This window comes from Dysidea avara, chromosome 8 (genome assembly GCF_963678975.1).
Source record: "Dysidea avara chromosome 8, odDysAvar1.4, whole genome shotgun sequence".
Taxonomy (NCBI): Eukaryota; Metazoa; Porifera; class Demospongiae; order Dictyoceratida; family Dysideidae; genus Dysidea; species Dysidea avara.
This window is the reverse complement of record NC_089279.1, coordinates 18,575,300-18,595,056: the sequence shown is the minus strand read 5'-3', so window position 1 is coordinate 18,595,056 and position 19,757 is coordinate 18,575,300. Positions and strand designations below refer to the sequence as shown.

Below are 19,757 nucleotides of genomic sequence, written 5' to 3'. Positions count from 1 at the left end.
AAGGATATCAGGAAAGGCACAACAAAAAAGGTGGAACTACAATTGTCATTGGCTACATGTATACTACATACATATGAGATTCATTTGTGGACAGAAAAGTAGCAGATGCTAACACTGTACTGTCTTACTCTAGAGCTTCACGATGTAAAATAAGCTCTTGCAGTGTAGAGCTAGTGCTGTAAATTAGTTGAAAGTGCAAAACTTGCTTACTGTACAGCCTGCAGGAAAACCTTAGTTTGCCACTCAAAAAGCAGTTGCCTCATGTGTCATGCCAAACAATGTTTTCAGGAAAGAACAGATGATAAGCTTGTTCAGAATTTTATTTTACAGAAGGAAACTCAAATCAGAGGTTGAAACTCACCTTCAAAGTCTATAGAAAAACCCATCAAATTAATACTTAATTCAATATGTGGTACACAGCTCTGCTCAGCTATGAGATCAGAAATGTCAATCAGGTTGTTCCAGCAGTTGTCAGGTTATATTATATAGGAGATAAAAGTCTACACTCATCGTGGGGAATGTACAATGTGTAGCTAAATGACAATAGAAATATTAATGTTGGTTGGATTATCATGCTGATGACAACCATATGATGGGATGTTATAGTGTTCATTAAAGGACAATAATGTTCAAATTATCAATAGTTAAAGATGATCTTTTACACTTACACAGAAAAGAAGCATTTAAAAATAAAAGCACTTGTACAGCCAAAATGTTTTTGAATAAGTTTATTAATGGGCTTATGAATGTCAGAAAAGCTTTATAGCTACAGGGTTATACAGGCCTTTTAATTGAAGCCTGGTCCATGTGCATGACCATGCAGTCATTTAAATCCAGAGAATTCTAGATCTTAATCAATTTATACATTAATGATGTGAGTTAAAACTGCAGCTGGTAGCATAGGTATATAATAATATAGCCAACCATTTAAACATAGCTACTTACTGTAAAAGAATAATGTGAGCAATTTAATTATGTTTTATAAGTATGTGACCAGTATGTACACCCATTGGTGCAATTAATGTGATGCTCAATAAAGTATAAACATATACGTACTTGCACGTAAGCATTCAAGCATTCCTTATTCCTGATCTATGTGAAGTAATTGCCAAAATAATGCATTTCCATACACAGTCCCCGTGAAATATAAAGTACAAAATCTGCACCTTCGCAGTACAACCGTAATTGTTTTTACAACCTTATAATTATGTGCTTTCAGTTAACATCCATGATATCAGCAGGATCATAGTTTTGCAAGTTAGCAGCATCAGACCAAGCTGGGTGATGTGAGTTATCCATCTCAGGAGCATGTTGATTTCCAGCTGTTAATTGATGTCGCATTCCTCCAATACTTGCATTGCACTCAGGACACTTTGCCACTTGCATAGCTCCTCCACATTCTCCAATACAGTAGTAATGGCCATTGGGGCACTTAAACCAGTGACCTTTGCTAAGACCTACTGCTTTTACAATCTCCATCTTTTCTTGTTTGCTGATACTACCAATTCTATACTTCTTCCTGATTTCTCCAAATTTGGAGCCAAGTTCAGACACACACTCAGCTGTAATTTTATCTTTTGATCTAATACCAGCAGAACTGAGATGTTCCACAGAATCATTCAGAAATTTCAAATCACTTCTTTCAACCTTCTCTGCACCAGCTAGATTTTCACACAACTGAAAAAGTCGAAGTAAAGTGGACAAGCGGTTGAATTCCAAATCAATGTCAGTTTTGTTTTGTTCAGTCAAATTCTTCACTGTCATAACATCACATAGTCTGAGCAAGTGAGTCTCGATATCCTTTACACAAATTTTCATGGTGCCAAACTCAAATTCTTTATTGAGCTTGAGTGTAGCATCACGCAATTTGAAAATCCTTGGCAAATTTTTGGATTGATAAAGAAGCGAATTAATTTCATGTAAAGCTGGTTTAGACTGCACATGAGTAGGATGAGGTCCTTTTGAATGATCTACAAGCTGTGCTCTACTTTCAATGCCATCAAAGTATTTTTTGATATAGCGATGAATACTTTGATGGATGCATGCAAGAGAGTGTTTCATAGCAAATACAGAGTCTTGTATAGTTCTCACCATTCTCTCACTCTCAACATCATTTCCATCAACTCTTTTCTTCACCTCCTCCATATCACGGAGAGTCTGCTTGATGATATTACCATATCTCAGGCTCCTACGAACACCGGTCTTACATTTGGGACAGCGTTTGAACTGGATCTCAACTGCCTTACTATCAGTATCACTGTCCTGTTGATCCATCCACTGGTCAAGACCAGACACTTCAAAAATGTGGCCACAATCTTCCAACTGAATGAAATGAGCCTGGGGGTTATCTTCTGTTCCAAAAAAGATTTCTGTTACCTCCTTCTTATGACATTTTCTACACCAACGTGGACATGTTTCTCCACAAAGTCCAATACAAAGATGACCACACTTTAAACGTTTAGGACAAGGTTGGTTACAACGAGGACGACTACACATTTCACCACACAGCTTGGTACAATTGTAATGCTTGCATTTCCACTGGCATTCTTCCATACAAGGAACACATGGTTCACTGCATCTTCTTGTGCATCTACTGTGGTTACAGTAATTTACACATGGTTTAGGGCATGGTGGACACTCATTGGTACAAGGAAACCCACACCTGTGACCACAAGACAAAGTACGGCCACAATGAGACATACATGATACATGGAGCCGTCCCAAGCAGCAGGAATGACAATCACCTGAACAACGATGACCACAAGACAGTATTTCTTTACACTTTTCTCTGCACTTGATATCAGATGGTGTTTTCCAACATAACACTCTCTTTGCAACGTGTCCACATGGCAATGGCTTGGAAACAATTTCTTTGCATTTGCAAGGTTCATGGCATAGTTCTTTACACATGTGCCCACATGGAAGCATCCTTATACAAGGTTTGTGACACTTGTGCAAAACAAAGTTTGCAGAGCACTTTACCCTGTTACTGTGGCCACATGTAAAGTCTTTTGTAATCATTGTTGCACATGGCCCACACTTGCTTCTACACTCCCAGCACTCTTTTTTACATTTATGAGAACAACCAAGCTCTTTATTACATTTCTTTTTGCAATTGTACTTTGAATGATCCATACTGGCAGGATGACATGCACGAGGACAAGGATGACCACAGGACAACCTGACACCACATGTCTCAGTGCACCCTCCTTCTGGAACTTTATGAAAGTCACCTCCTGAACTAACTTCCGTAGTTTTGTCATGGATAGAACAATAAAGTGGCAATGCATTTCCAACTAATCCTTTCTTCTCCATATCTTGTATAATATCAACCCATTCTTTGCCACCTTCTTCCTTCATTAGCAAAAAGTTGCCAATTACAAACAACCCCATCTTAGCTCTAGACAGAGCTACACACAATCTATTAATTTCTTTTAAGAATCCAATTTTCTTTTCGGCATTACTGCGAACAAGGGAGAGTATGATAATATCATTTTCTTCACCTTGAAAATTATCGACAGAACAAACTCTAACGCCATCAAAGAGTTCTTTTACCATCATTTTCTTCATCTTTAGTAACTGGCCAGTATACATGGTCAATATGGTGATTTGAGTGTGCCGATAACCCAATTTGATAAAGTAGTGGCACAAGTTCACACAAAATTCAGCTTCAAATTGGTTTGAATGACTCAACAACTCTCCATTGAAGTCATCTTCAGTATTGGCATGGCTAACAAAGAAAACATTATGTTTTGCTCCCCTAATACTTTCATAATCACACACATCAGGAGAATTAATTAGTATAGGATAAATATGTGGACATACTAATTCAGCTATAGCAGGTCTCATCCTATGCTGAACTTCTAGTGTAGCTAGTGGCAATTTATTCTTCACCAAACGTTCAAACAATGACACTTCAAGATTACAATCAGTAGCTAAATGATAGTCATTTGGCTTAGGACGAAGTTGCTGATGGTCTCCAATCATAATTACTTGTTGTGTACTAGAAGTCAATGTAGTTACTATGTGTGATTCCAAGACTTCTGCTGCCTCTTCAATGATGATTATCTTTGGTCTCATCTTTTGTATAATGTTGTGGTACTTGGCTGCACCAGTAGTGGTGGCACCAACTACATGAGCATCACACAGTACTGCGTAGTTTAGTTCAGCTTGAGCTTTCTGGTATTCCTGACAAGAAAGTGAATAGGTCTCAGCATGACCAGCTACCTTCTGTTTGCACTTGTGCAAATATTGGCTGACCCAGTACTGATAAAGAGACCACCTTCGATCATAATCTAGATGAGTAATATCATCAATGTTATGAACTGCTCTTTCACTCATTGGTTTCCCTTTCAAACCCTCTTTAATTTGTTGTGCTTTTATCTTGTCATAGCTGCTATGCCTGTAACCAGGACTACCAGAATGGCTAGTGTTGCCTGTGGACCTTCTTCTATCATGCAGCATTGGTTCAAGTTCAATTTGTTCTCCAGCAATGATACGATCATTCTCTAACATAGCAGCTTCAGCATCTACTTCAGCAATTGATGGTTCAACTTCTATTTGGACTTGATGATGCTTAGAATTACCCCTAGCATTTTCTTTCATGGTGAAATTCTTTTTCTTAGGAGCTGAAAATAACCAGTTTTCTATTTCTTTGTTCTCTTCATTAATCTGGAAATTTTTCCTCAGCTGACTGACATGTTTCCCATGAATTAGTGGTGCCAAGTCTTCAAGTTCTAAAATCTTTAGCTCTTCATCCTTTTGAGGATATACAGTTGACAATTCTTGAGTAATAGCCATACTCCCTAGGTCCATTGCCTTCCTTTTTGCATTTAATTGCTGTTGCTCATATCTTAAAGTATACCGTTTATCCTGCTTGTGTTGCCGAAGCAGTGCTTGCAAGGTGTAGGGCTGAATGTCTTCACTGCGACATCTACCTCCAATTCTTGCCATCTTTACTGAGTTTCCTTCTTCTTTAGCAAACTTTAGTATGCCTTCCAAGAACTGGTCAAGAGCATGATTAGTGTAGCACACAACCAAAATATGTGAATGTTGTAAAGGGTCCCATATCTCTTTGTTTTTAAGCAAAATATCCACAATTTTTAAGCCAATGTATGTCTTCCCTGTGCCAGGAGGACCTTGAATGACTGATAGCTCTTGTGTTAGTGCCATCTGTACTGCAGCAAGCTGTGACTTGTCTAGACTAACATCATCACAATGTGGCCAAGCATGAGTGTCAAGTACATTGACTGAGCTCAAGCTGTCATCAGATGCTGAGGAGTTCAGTGCACTAAGGTCAAAACAAACATTTCCATTTGTGGTGTCTTTCAGATATGACGGGGGTTGAATAGATTCTTGTGGTTTGCAATCTACGATGTATGCTCTAAATGAAGGTGGATCATCCACAATCATTTGTAAGCGTTTTAAAATGTGTCGACAAGCTTCAAAGTAGGCAGTAGATTCCACCATAGTGAACTCTATCTGAGGATTGATCTCTAAAATTTCCAAAACATTGGTGCTTTCAAATTGCACTTTCAAAAAACCATCTTTCAACAATTTAGGATCTCTACTGACCACAGTAGCAAAAAAGACTGATGCAAATTTATCACAAGATAGACAAAGAAGAGAACCAAAACTAAGCCTGCGAGAATGCTCCCACTCAACACGTCTTAAGTGGCCATAGGAAACATCAAACTGAATGCAAAATCCTAAACCAGTATACAAACAAACGGGTTCCAAGATACGAACATATTTGTATACTCTGATGCTCTGCCTACTTTGTTCCTCATAGCCTCTTCTGTAGTCACAAATACCTTGCCGTAATGGAGATATAAAATCTTCTCTTAAAAGGGAGAACTGGACATGTAAGTAATGATCCCAATCTCGGTAGGACCCTTCAATCAAGTTTGCCTGCAATTTAGGCCTTGCTCGTCTACTGATTTCATTTACATTAGGCAAAATAGGTGTGGTACGATAATTAAACAATTCACCATCAACATCCATTGCTTCAGATTCTCTGTACAACTCTACTAGCTTATTAGCACTTGTCACATATTCATCGTACCTCGAACTTTGTTGCTGCTGCAACAGCTTGGTAGCCTCAAGAAGATCATTGAGTGGGAGTATTACACACTGCCGTGGTATGGTAACCAAAAATCTGTGGAAGGTTTGTAAGATGTACTTCAGCACATTAAAATTTTCATCACGTTTAGTAATTGACTGCTCACTTGGCATTTTCTTGATAAATTTTGCAAGATGCATATAAAAAGCATCATACTTTTCTGATGTGATTTGACTGAGCAGAGAAATGAAATGCTCAGACCCAACAGGTACTGCAGTCAGATTATACAGAATCTGAATGAGCAACTTTAGCTTATGAGTATCTTTTAGTATGCCATCGCTACCAAGCATATTAAAGAATACCTTTTGATCATTGAATATGATGTCCACAATATCTGGTTCTGTTTTCTTGGCTAATTGTTTAAGATGGTCATTATCCCAGTATGTAATAACAGTGCTAGTGTCCATTCTATGAATACCATTAGAACTGTCTCTGGGTCTTGGTTTGTCCCTGTACTGAATTTTCCTTCTTTCATCAGAGCATCTTCTTGTGTCATTTCTGTTGTGTGTACTTTGTATAGGGCTTCTATCTCTGTACAACTTCTGATTGTCTAATCTGCTTTGACTTCTCCCTTGAGGATGAGTAGATTCTCTAAACCTGCGTGTGCCTTCCCCATTGCGTTTAGTCTGATGGTAGAACTCATTGCATTGAAATCTTCCTCTCCTGGTACTTTGATGCCCGTTGCCACGTTCCATAGCTGATAGCACCTGTATACAAAACACAACTGAGCTTAGTCAGACCTTGACCACAGCAACCAATGGTTACTAGCATTTATAGCATCAGTACTATGGGAGCTTTCAAATGTTACAGCCCGGGTTCAAATCAAAGATGCATTATGTTGATTCAGTATAGCTAGATCTGTATAGCTACTCGTGCGGTTACTGTAGCTAACTGCCCGGCTCCCTTGCTGTCTCCCTCCTTTCCCGCCCGCTCCCACCCCAGCCAGGGCACTAACTTACAGCAAACTGTAATTTATGTAGTCCAGCTATGTAAATACAACTACGTATGTGTAAGGGTCCCTTGCAAGACCACGTACGTACCTGATTTGAGCTCAAAATGCAGCGGGCAGTGCGTAGCTAGGCGGCGCGCAAGTGTGCGCAGCTAGAATTTACTTTTACTCTGCAATGACTGGACACAAACGCGACTGACAAAAATATACAATCAAAAAAGTTGAGTCATCCTGTGTCTTTAAAAGAGGGGGTTTCTCGGTAATTTCCCATCGCGTAATTGTTTATATCACGTGATTGTTTATATCACGTGAGCATCTCGCGCGAATTTAAAGTTATATTGTAATAAATTCGAGATGGTGACATCGATTTTAGTGCAAACTTCTACTCTATGATGATAGCAATTGATCTGTGGTAACTCCTTTCAGCACATAGAAAAATAAACGGTATGTATTGTATAGACCTGTAATGGAATTTATAATCACGGAAGGCGCGTAAGTGCTCTATAAGCAAATGTCATAGTATATAGCATTGTGATCAAATTTGTGGGCGGGCCTGAGCCAACATTTCGTGCTACCGGGGTTTTCAAGTCCATTGTCCTATATATTTTGGCGCATGCGCTTAGCAGTGCGAAAGAAATGGCAGATTCAAGTGAGATCAGGTAACTGTGTGTGCCCTATTATGATGGATGATTGTAAATGTGGTAAAACTATTACTCATTGTGTTGTTGTGACTCCTTTATCACCAGCGAATGGCCCTTCGGTTAGTAGGTTTTTAGCGCATGCGCAATTATAATAGGACAACGGACTTGAAAACCCCGGTACTGCAGATTGCACAAATCTTTAAAAATTGCGTGACGCATGCGTGTATGCGCACACAAGAATGAAGATGTTTTGTTTCACGGAACAAGTTGCTTACATTAGGAATCTTAGTCCCCGACATCAGCAGCCTGTTCCGTGAAACAAAATGCTTTTAAATCTTGTGTGCGTACACACGCATGCATCACGCAATTTTTAAAGATTCGTGCAATCTGCAGTACAGGGATTTGCGGAGTTCTTGCAACATTTGAATATTAAGCGCATGCGCACTTTAACCAAGGAAGCAATCTATTGTCAAGTACTGCTTACTTTTCTAGCACTTCAACTAAGGCCATTCCAACAAAATTCATTGTTTCCCATTTCATTGATCTCAAAAATACATGCGTGCAGGCAGTTCATTATCCATTATTCATTATCTAAATTAACGAGTGAAATGTTAAAGTAAATGAATGAGTAAGAAGTTGAAAGTGAATAAGTGAGTACAAATGATTCAAACTGCAGTAAATTAAAATAATGATAAGTGTCCAAGGAATCTGTGGTATACCTAATACCTATAGCACTACTTCTTCACTGGTTCATGGCTAGAGCAAGTTTCACACTGGGGATAATGGTCTTTAGATGTGAAAGGCTGGTCAACACAGTAGACACTCCAATCCAGCAGAATACCATAGCTTTTCAATAACATCACCACAAACATGGTCTTTGATTTCAACATCTTGAAGTCCTTACCCAGGTCTAGCTCAGTCAAAGTGCTTCCACAGGTATATGTGTAATCATCCAAAACCTTTGGAGAAACCTTCACTTGCGAATATCCAGCTTATGTTTGGAAAAAATCAAGCGCCACGTTTGACACTCATCACATTGTACCATTAATTGTACATTTTTCACATGCTGAACACTTGCGTAAAAAGACAGGAAGACTCTTCTTCCTCGGGGCTTTCTGTTGTAAAGATGGCCTGTATTGTTCAGTAATTGGTTGCCCAAGTACATCAGAAAATGGAAGATAGTGTCCATCTTCACCTGGTTTAGGTAGAGGGATATGTTTGATTTTGTCGAAGACTTCCTTTGATAGTATAAGTGGTTTGCCAGGTGCACATCTGTTGTCACCACACTTAAGGATGTCGTATGTATAGTGACTAGATTGGCAGCAATGCTGGATAAAGCTGTTTATCCTTTGGTGGTTCTGAATGTTGGCTTTCCCATACTTGCCATTCTTTTCAAGTGTGGTATCCAAAGCAATAACCACAGTCCAAAAATCACTCAACTCTTCAGGTGTAGCAGCTGCATTGCAGCTGACTCACTTTTCCTTCAAATATAACCACATAAATACACTTGAGAGGAGGGACTTGACTGGTGAGATGCTATCAGACACAGCCTGAATAAAGTTAGGCTTCTTCTCTGTAATTTTCTTAATTGTGACATATTATTACACTTAACTGCTTCCCTTTCATATTCATCTGACATCTCCGATTTGGCCAGTCCAACGTATTGAAGTCCTAGGTTGAAGATAGACATAACTCTCTCGATGGAATTTCTCCACGAGTGGTATGGGGCTGTTCTGCCAGCACTCAAGTATTCAAGGTCTAATTTCAGAAACAGACAGAGTAAGGAGCTGAGAGTTGCACAGTTACATAGTTTAGCCAGTGGTCAGGCCCACCATCTGAGCACACAAAAAGTACCCTCTTGTCTAATGACAATGATTTCAGGACCTGATGTAGCTCACATGCGTGTCTGAAAGGAGATGAAGGCTCAAAAACAGTCTCTTTCAAGGAAACAATGACTCGACCACAGTACCACGAATCAGAGATTTCTTCTGGTAGATCTATCGCTAAGATACAAGAAGGCACCAATCCAAATTTTGTAAAATCATGATCTGCCACAGTAAAATGCTCTTCAACATGAACAGGAACTCGTCAGCCTCTCTCCGTAGCAGCCGCTGGACAGTTGGGTTCGCCTATTGTAAATAGTGCTTGAAATCAAATTTAATACAGCAGTACAACTTACCAACTTTGATCCTGTGCTTGTCATCAAGACACACAAATACACACACATCTCTCAGTAAAAGGGAATACTCTCTCATGTACCTACAATAAAGTAATGCAAACTCAGTCTGTAGTATACATACTAGCATACTAGTAATATTTATGTGACTGAATTTGGTAAAACCAGGCTTCCACACACATGTGATTTGTTGACTTTAATCAGCTGTAACTTGACCTCATAACATGCATGGTATTGACCTAGAAATTTCAGTAATTTCGTTCATAGAAAAATGAAATGACAGGTCAAAATTTGAAATTGATGGAATACTTAAGTCACTAGTGGCGTACTCCTACTTTAAATTATCAAGCAATATAGTTAATTTGAATTGTCCTTCAAACTCATAAAACTAGATAATCAGTAGCCCGGTGTTGTCAAATTCCGCCACATGTACTGTATAGATACTAGTGTATGTACCTGATTGTAGCTGCTGCATAATGGCTATCCACATGAGTGCTTCCCACTGCCGTTGCTGCACCATAAACTTCATTTTGAACTTTCCAGTGTACTGCATAGTGTTTTTGGCTGCTGGAGTTTTTGGCCAGAATTGCTGGCGGGTCCATTTGACACTTGGTATGGGGGTGTTTTCAGGACAGCAGGACTTCACTTGATCAACCAGGTCTTTTGCAGAGATTGCTCTTCCAAGGTGAGTCACTGTACCATGTCGTCGCTCATCAACTGCTACCCCAATTTCCTCATTCAAATATTTGCCACATTCATCCCAAAATGTGTCAAACTGTGTTGCTCTTCCCATGTTGTGTTCACGAAGATCTATCACAATATCAGGATCTTCCATGTCTATGGCTAGTTGAGCTCTCTTGTCCACTTCAGCTTGGTCTGTAGTGGCTGCTGCAGGGTGATCATTAGATACTTCTTTATAAAACCACCGAAGAGCTAAAGGTTTAATCTGTGGTGAATACGGCCAAATTTCTTGTACATTTCTTTCCTCATAGCACAAGTGTGATACTGTGGAATGTAACTTTTTCACCTTTTCAATTGCAGATTGGCTGCTTTCAAATACATCATGCGAGTCAGCATTGACAGGGACTTTTCAAAGAAAATGTAAGTTCCCTACTTTACTTCCAGGTGAGTACACTAACAAGTTACAGACCAGACTCCACAAGTGTAGAAACAGCTCGATACTCCTTTAAAGGATTAGAAGGCAATAGTTGAGTTATTTGGTAGTATTCAAATAGAGACTTTGGATACATGGCTTCAGACACTCCTCTAGAATGTTGGCTCAATATCTGATGAGCCCCATCAATATACCACAGAATTCCCCGAATGCATTTCACTAGCCTCGTACCAAAATCCATCTCATCTTGACTTATACCCAGCTTCAGGCCTTTCGTCTTCATCAACTCAACCAAATCATTGTACAGCTTGTCTTTTGTGGTTTTTTCATTGATTGGCTCAAGCAAAACTCTTTTCCTTTGTGAACTTGAAAAGCATTTGGTGCCTTTGAAACACAAGAAACTTCAAAATCATTGGATAGATTGGTCTGTTGAGGCTTCACGAAGAATTTTACAAACTTGCCAAAGGTTTCTGTCCTTTAAAAATATATCAGAATTGTCCAGTCTATCTTTGGAAACGCCAACTTCCACTCTCTTTACTGTATACTGACCTGATGCTTGACTAGTGTTGGGAAGCCTTGGGACTATGCAGGCTGTAAAAAAACTGGACAAAAGAGTACTCCAGTTTGTCCAGACTGAATATTATCCACTTTAGCAGCAGTTTCAAGGTTTCTAAACACACTACACAAGCATTCATGAGTTGCATGTTTGGCTTTGCAGCTACGTGTGGCCAATAATGGACTTTCGAGGTCACGTGGTCAAATGATGAATAAAATCATGTGGTTCTAAAAATAGGAGCAGGCGGGAAATGGGAAACAATGAATTTTGTTGGAGTGGCCTAGTAACACAAGTTGGCACACTTGTTCTGGATAATGGTGGTTCTCCAGGACGTCAAACTTAAAAAAAATTGGTATGTTTTAGACCAGTGGTTGTAGCCAGACTATTTGCCATGCCAAGGCACTGGGCAGGCAAGCCATTCAACCATGCAGCACATATACATATGGACATCAATACAACATTTTAAAATGTATATGCATCACTATGTATACTTTACCTACACTACTGTATGCAAGGTGACTTATGTACTCTAAGTGAAAGCTAGCTAGCTATTGACCTTCTTATTCCATACATGATTTTCATACGTATCTTAATAGCAGACTAGGAAGAAACCTGAATTAAAGCACGAGGTGCTTTTAGTGCTGTGTCACATGATGACTATGCCCTGCCACTAGAGTTGTCAGCCTAGAAACAAAAAAGAAAACAATTGCTGACTGAACAAGTACTCCATACCATTTGAACTATCACTAAGTAGTATCTACATGGCTAGACAAGTGTTAATAATACCTCAAGGCTACCTCACCTCTATTCTCTTATCCTTATTCGAGTTTTGACCACACTGTTAGTTACACAAGTTAATATGAATGTTAACTGTCCATCCCAGAAAAGTTAATACCAATCCTTATCCTTCACTCCTTGACACAATGCTGCACAGATTTTTGTAATCACATGATCTTGCTTCTATTTATTGCCTCCTACTATTTGTACACAACTGAGTTACTCGAGGGAAAATTCCTTGGATAACCCATCTCTGTACATATTGTCTAGTTGGAACGAAAAACATTGCCAAAAATAACACGGTTAGTATTGTGTGGCTAAGTTGTACTATCCAATAATGGAGTAGCTATAACTTTAATCCGGCCCACGTCTTTAATTTCTCTGATCGATTGATGGTAAGGCAAAGTAGTTTGATGCTAGAACAATGCCCTGGCTTGCTTAAGTTTGGCTATGCCATTGTTTTAGACTAGATATTGTAACGAATATGCACATACACTAAAATTTCTGGATTGCAAGAACTCTGTAAATCCCTGTACATGTGTACATTTGTTGTTTTTTTTTATATACCCTTTAGGCTTCATTAATTACGCACAATACATTCACTACAATATGTGTTTGAAAAAAGTTAACATCTGTCCTGAAGGGTAATCAATGCATAGATCCTATACACACCCTGGGATAAAATATATTAATCTGCATACTTGCTGTGCTTAGTGCTAGACCATCTGCCCTGTTTATTAATTGGTGTTGACTGCGTGGTGAAAAGTCTGAAGAACCATCGTTCTGTTGTGAATCTCTTGTCATTCGCTACAGTAGTCTTGTTCTCCAAAAAGCAGTTGTGTAGGCAAATAACAGAGACAAAACTCACTGAGAATTCCATTTAACTGAAACTTTGGCTAGCTGTAAGTCACTATATGAACACTTAATTTGGTCCAGAAGTATAACTTGGGACAAGCAATCGAACCAACATAATCATTAGTCCATTTCTCTTTGACAGAGCATGTTCAGGTCTTGCCACTTGAATAATGTGGCAAGTTTTGGCTAACTACCCACCTGTCTTCATAACTTCCTATAATGGGTAATTTATAGATGTCTATGTTTTAAAGGTGTCAATGGAGCGTGTTAAAATCTACAAATTCCTTTCCCAGGTGTGTAAAGAGTATAATTATAAACAATGTAATCACCATTCCATGTCATGCCCATGTTGTGAAGCCATCGGGGATGGGGATGGGGGGATGTACTATCATGCAGTGCAATGGTACTATATATTAGGGATCATGCACTTTCTCACAAAAAAAAGATAAAATATATTGACCAGAAACCAGCCTCACAATGCACCTTGGTAGTATTCAAAACTGTCTTCAGAGCAACCAAAAATGTTTCGATAATTTGCTATGGAATTCAGACGAATTTTTATTTAATTCTACTGACTGACTAACTGCCCTACCTGCCCGCCCGTTTGCCTGATACCTTCAGGCAAGAGTAACTTGATAATGGCTTAGTCTACGGTTATGATTTTTTTCACTGTTAGATATTGTTTCAGCCAAACAGGTGCCTACAGTATGTAGAATGTAGACATCATATGCTTACCTTTGTCCTTCTTTGTGCCCCATTTCTTTTTGCTGACAGTGCAAGGTGCCGATTCGTGGTAACATGTGATGGCTTCCCCTTGTTTCTAATTGAAATATTCTATATTTACCATAATAAATGGATTGATTGCATAGCTATTTCTTGTAATGGTCTTTGTTTGTAACGCTGTGTAATGGGCTGAAAAACCTGAAAACGTAGTGTAATAGCCACTTCTCTTTTTCAATAATTGATAGTTTCAGATGAAAATGGGCACCTGCAGATATACTAGTGGACACTTAATCCGTACTTTAGTATGGTACTTGTTGTCCATATAGGGTTTTCAGTATAGGCACATGATGTTATTTTTCATACATTGTTACTGTAGATACATGGATGATCATTACCTTCATCATGTTGAGGATATTGGGTTGGCATGTCACATTAAGAGAAATCTGAAAGCTGCCGTTCTAGCAACAAGCGTCAAAAACAAAGACATCAAGAAGGTTGCATTGGAGACATTTAAATCAACCGAACTGGAGGTCCATGTTAAGAATGCTCTTTACAAGGAGTACATGAAGTTGAAGCTGATTGGCATACAGAACAGCTCAGATTTTTTGCTTAGAAATAACGAAGCCTTTGGAGACTATGGTTGCTTCATCAAAGAGCCGGTTGATTTTATTGAAGAAGTGCAGACCAAGTGGAGTACTAGGTTAAGACAAGCTATCAATAGGATGTCTGCCCAGTTTGGGGTACCACTTTCTAAACAAAGAACTGGACCAGAGCAAGAGTATGTTTTAAGTCAATGGGGCTCACTTAGTCAGATGCTAACCGGGGGTGATGTGAAAGAGTTCCGACCACTGTTCACTGCTAAAGATATTTTTGAAATCCTGTGTACAATTAGAAATCCAAACTTAACTGAGAAAGCAATGGTTGATTTGGAGAGGTGGAAAATGTTACCACTAAATATTACAGTGAAATCCCTACAAGATTTAAAAATACAATTTGAACAGCTGGATCCCAAGCTAGTCCAGCTAGACAGTGCAGCTTATAGCAGTGAAACAGCAGAAGATGAAGTTCTCCTTCAAACCAGTAAAGTGATAAAGAAAGGACTGTATGCTGCAGCAAGATTTCTGTGCAGATATGGATGTCCTACAGGCAACAGGTTTGAACTGTGGCGTATGGCTTTCTGTATTGATTTTAGTGGAGGCAAACATGTGCTGCATTTTGAAAAATTGAAACAAATGGTTATCAAATACAAGTTCCTGTTTGATTCAATTCTGCTACAAGATCTGAAGAACACAGTGGCAAATGATGACAATTACTTTGTGTTTGAAGACCTCCTTTATCAGATCTTGTTCACATTTTTACGTGACACTGAAATACAGGAGATAGGATCTTATGCACCAGTAGACCTTCCCATGGCACGTACCAAAAGAAAAGTGGGTATCTCAGATAGAGAAGTAGTATACCCCCCCAGTGGAGTGATCCCTATCCATGGCTTCAGCTACTATATAGCTCCACTGTGTTTCACCCAAGCCAACCCCATACCACTCTATGTTGTGTTCAGTGCTATGTACAAGAGGTACTTATTTCACTTGCACACTATTTCTTCACACCCCAACAGTCTCTTAAGCTTGTGCTGTTTGTTTGAAGATGTACTACAACAAAAGAATCCCACGCTAGTACTCCATTTGAAAAGCATCAAAGCAGAACCATTAAAATTGGCCTATAAGTGGATCTTGTATGCCTTCTCCGGTTACCTTGATCCTGATCAAGTACTGCTACTCTGGGATCGTATTGTAGGTTTTGACTCACTAGAAATTGTTCCTATTCTTGCAGCTGCGGTGTTCCACTTCAGAGCTACCAGTTTGTTACATATCAGTTCACTGGCTGAGGCTGAAGGTGTACTAGGAAATCTCCACACATTAAAAGTTCTTCCCCTCATGCAACACATGTTATTTTTGGACTGACTTAATTATTACTCCAACATACATGTAATAATTTAACCCCCTCATTTTAGTCATTGTATACAGTTTTCGTATATAGCACATTTTTGATTGACTTCACATGCAGTGAGATATGTGCACATAATCATGAACTATGATAGAGATCGTCTATGTTATTCCAAAATCCTAATAGAACACTCCACTAAACACCAGTCTTTCTTCATGTCCATGATCTATTTTTAAATGCATGTTGCAATGTCATCATCCACTTTCAAGCAATTTACTTCTTTTAGGTTCACTTTGCCATTGATCTGACTTAGCCTCCGCAAGGGTAACCAACGTGTTAATATGTGTTGATAAGTATCCAATTTATTCACATTAACCTTTTCATTACTTACATTTTATTAACCACAGCATATTAAGTTCATACCACAGCAGCAATGTTGTTGTGTACACACTACCTAACTGAAGCCATATTACTCCTCACAGCATGCTATACATTGTCTACAGTCAGACATATCAAAGCTGAAAATATATATTCAATAGTAAGGTAACAATACATTGGTGTTTGATAACACTGATAGTATTAGATAACTAATGTACATGATGACTGACTTGATACTGCATGAGTAATATCATGCACCACCGCCTCTACTTATCTTGTTAGGTATCCATGTTGTACTAGTGTAAAAATAATTGTAAAAATTAAAACGTGGGAATAGAGGTCGCTGAAAAAAGTAAAGAAACAAGGGTCAAACTAGCCAGCATGTTAAACACACAGAGATCTCTAAATAAACATTTATACAGAAGCATTCTCAGTACTAATTTGCCCCTGATTTATGGAGAAAATACTGTTTTTCCTTAGTTTCTACCATATCCATTGAGTCCAAATAGAGGTCTTTGTGTGTTTAACATGCTGGCTTGTTTGACCCTTGTTTCTTTACTTTTTTCAGCAATCTCTATTCCCATGATTTAATTTTAAAATTATTTTTACACTAGTTTAGTAGTGGGGTCAGGACTAAAGTTTTAGCCTGGTTATAGATCTAATCCCTTGTGACTAAAGCTTGCATAGACATTTTTAACCCACAACCAGATATGTTACACAATTATCAGTTGTCGCACAGACTTGTCCTTATTTTGCATTGCTGCCATATGCTGTATTTTTCATGTTTACATACAGTTAAGAACTTTAGATTTAGGCCTGCATCAAATATGCCAGCATAATAAATAACGTAATTAGGCCTGAGTTAAATATGCTCAAAATTTTGCCCAAAATGCTTTCAGGAATTTCCCAAAATTCTTACCTATTATGCACTTCAGTTTTCCCCATTATGTTTGCATTATGCTCCTAGGTTAGCAACATTTCTTACCATAACCTTGGAACATTTTAATCAATGAATGCTCTTTTAGAGTATTTCACTACAAAGTGACTGTTCTATTAGAGAGTATCGATCTAAGGAGCCATGCATTTGAGTGTCTTGCATTTTCCACTCACTGCTCGATTAGGGAGTATCGATCTATTATATTATTATTATTAGCACTTTACAGTGACCAGCACTGAAGGTCTGACAGCAACATGTGCTGCAGCCTTTGGATTACCTAAGGCCACTCCAATTTGTTTTTATGTTTCTGGTCATTTGAAGTTTAGTTTTAGATGCGGGCGGGCGGAGTTCAGCAACAAAGCAGTGACTGCTCAATTAGAGTATATTTGTGATTTACTGACTGTTCTATTAGAGTATATCGATCTGTACTATTCACTATGTTCATTTCTTGCAGGTTTTCACTAATAAAAGGCAAATTATCAGCAGTTTGATTTAGCACCTTTGTTGCAGCCCAATATTTGTTTCTAAAATCTGGCTTTTTAAAAAAAATCTGATGCGGGCATTTTCCCCATGTCTTTCTGAAATTTTACATTCTCCAAAAAAGGATGCGGGCGGTGGACCAGAAACATAATTACCAATTGGAGTGGCCTAACCTAACAAGAACTGGAGACTTTAAATGATTACTTAACCTAGCTAACAATAAGGTGAAAGAAAAGGGCCAAAGAAAGGAAAAAATCCCTCCTTACCCCAGGATTCGAACTGCAGGCCACCCAATTTTCAAGGAATTTAAGCTCCATAGTTTGAAATATCCACCTATATGCTAGCATTATGCTGGCATAGCACTCCAACCTATTTTGCTTTTTATTATGCTGACATATTTGACGCAGGCCGAAGCGTAATAGACTGGAGTGCTATGCAAGCATAATGCTAGCAATATTAGATGGATATTTTCAAACTGTGGAGCTTGAATATAGATTGATACTCCCTAATAGAGCAGTCAATGGAAACTGCATGCAGCTGCAAACTGTAATAGAGCACTCAAATAGCTTCTTAGATCAATACTTTTTCCATTATAGAACAGTAACTTTGTAGTGAAATATTATAATAGAGCATTATATCACTTATTAAAATGTTCCAAGATAATGGTAAGAAATGCTGCTATCCTAGGAGCATAATAATTATGGGAACACTGAAGAGCATAATAGGTAAAAGTTTTGAAAGCATTTTGGACAAAATTTGGGCATATTTTACTCAGGCCTATTTAGATTACTGTGTGTTGGTTGATGTTTTAACTTGACTATATAATTCAAATATGTATAGAGCTATTCATTTTGCTGGCTCCTATATGCCATGAGATCTAGAAATTCTGGAAAGCCTAATAATTTGTACTGTGGCTAGAACACAAATATTACTGTTTGACAGTACAGAACGGTCAATGCAATAACAGCTATAACAACTGAATTTATAGGTAGCAAAATCTGCAGTATAAATAATTAAGATGCTAGCTCTAATAGACCAGCCAAATAGAACAGTCACACAAATGGCAAGATAGTCTGGCAGACAGTAGGGTGAAGTTTGCAAAATGGTCTATAGTTTATTTTAATGCATTTTTGGATTGTCCTGTATTCCTAAAACAACATTCCACCTGCTGGACAGGTGTCAGCCTTGGGCATTTTACCATAGCAACCAAAGTTTTATTAGCTGCATAGCAACCATACAAATTTCACAAAAATATAGCTTCTGTGGGTTTCAGTTTTACCCAAAATTGTTTGATAACCTGACCATTTAACAAATGTCAGGTATAACAATTAATGTCAGAAAAAACCAAATAATTAAATAGTCCCATAAACCCCTGAAGGCATCATTATGCATACCATAGTTACACATGTCTTAATAACTGTCATAGGCCTGCGGGCACAAACTACACCCTGTCACACAACAGGACGTATCTCAGTACTGGAGTAAAATATTTGCATTCTGCTACTTGTATTATAAAGCCAATAAATTGCTTAATATCTGCTTAAAGATTCAAAGCTATAGCACATTGGTACATAAAGGTATGGGTGATTAAAGTTCAAAATGTAGGCAAATTTTATGTGCTCACATGCCCAATATTCACAGGCCCAGTCACGTTTGCTCTCTTGATTTTCTTTAGTTTGCTTATTTTTAAAAAATGTTTGTTTCAGTTTAAGCTATACTATAATGGTTACCATAACTTTTAGACTAGAGAGAACAAACACAGTGTTGTTCTGGTAGGAAATTTAATTCTGACCTTTTTCTGTTGAATACCTCTAAATCATTATGACAGAATCAAGTGTATTGGTAATAATGATTTACCTCTTTTTGGTTTTGCGGGTGTGGAAAAGCCCAATTAATACACCCTTTCTCCAGCTAAAGTCCATGAAGTGCAAACAATTTATTAGGTGCAGTATTACAAAATGTTCCATAACATTGGTGCTAAAGATAGAATTTGAGTTTTATACACATGCTATCGTCAAATCGACACTTTTCACTGTCAGCAAAGATGAATGGGACACAAAGGACACTGGTAAGTCCATGAAGAATGCATTGTACATACTGCGGTAT

General features: G+C 38.3%; 2 protein-coding genes across 3 annotated transcripts; one reads left to right on the top strand and one right to left on the bottom strand.

The window, feature by feature from the left end:
- Nucleotides 1-933: 933 nt before the first annotated feature.
- Nucleotides 934-7,300, bottom strand: LOC136263052 (NFX1-type zinc finger-containing protein 1-like). Of its 2 annotated transcripts, XM_066057504.1 has the most exons (3): nucleotides 7,162-7,300; nucleotides 6,769-6,828; nucleotides 934-6,705 (listed from the first exon to the last, which is right to left on the bottom strand). In XM_066057504.1, the coding sequence occupies exons 2-3, from the start codon at nucleotides 6,814-6,816 to the stop codon at nucleotides 1,216-1,218; spliced, it is 5,538 nt and encodes a 1,845-aa protein (XP_065913576.1). In that variant the 5' UTR covers nucleotides 6,817-6,828; nucleotides 7,162-7,300; the 3' UTR covers nucleotides 934-1,215. The 2 variants fall into 2 exon arrangements, with proteins under 2 accessions (XP_065913576.1, XP_065913575.1); XM_066057503.1 differs by having other exon boundaries at nucleotides 934-6,828.
- Nucleotides 7,301-7,372: 72 nt separating this feature from the next.
- On the top strand, nucleotides 7,373-16,046 carry LOC136264248 (TBC1 domain family member 19-like). Its single transcript, XM_066058961.1, has 2 exons — nucleotides 7,373-7,514; nucleotides 14,289-16,046. The coding sequence occupies exon 2, from the start codon at nucleotides 14,293-14,295 to the stop codon at nucleotides 15,871-15,873; it is 1,581 nt and encodes a 526-aa protein (XP_065915033.1). The 5' UTR covers nucleotides 7,373-7,514; nucleotides 14,289-14,292; the 3' UTR covers nucleotides 15,874-16,046.
- The last annotated feature ends 3,711 nt before the right edge of the window (nucleotides 16,047-19,757 follow it).

Excerpts from the sequence above, each read along its gene's own strand:
- LOC136263052 (XM_066057503.1), bottom strand. The coding sequence starts at position 6,816 with ATGGAACGTGGCAACGGGCATCAAAGTACCAGGAGAGGAAGATTTCAA.
- LOC136264248 (XM_066058961.1), top strand. The coding sequence starts at position 14,293 with ATGGATGATCATTACCTTCATCATGTTGAGGATATTGGGTTGGCATGT.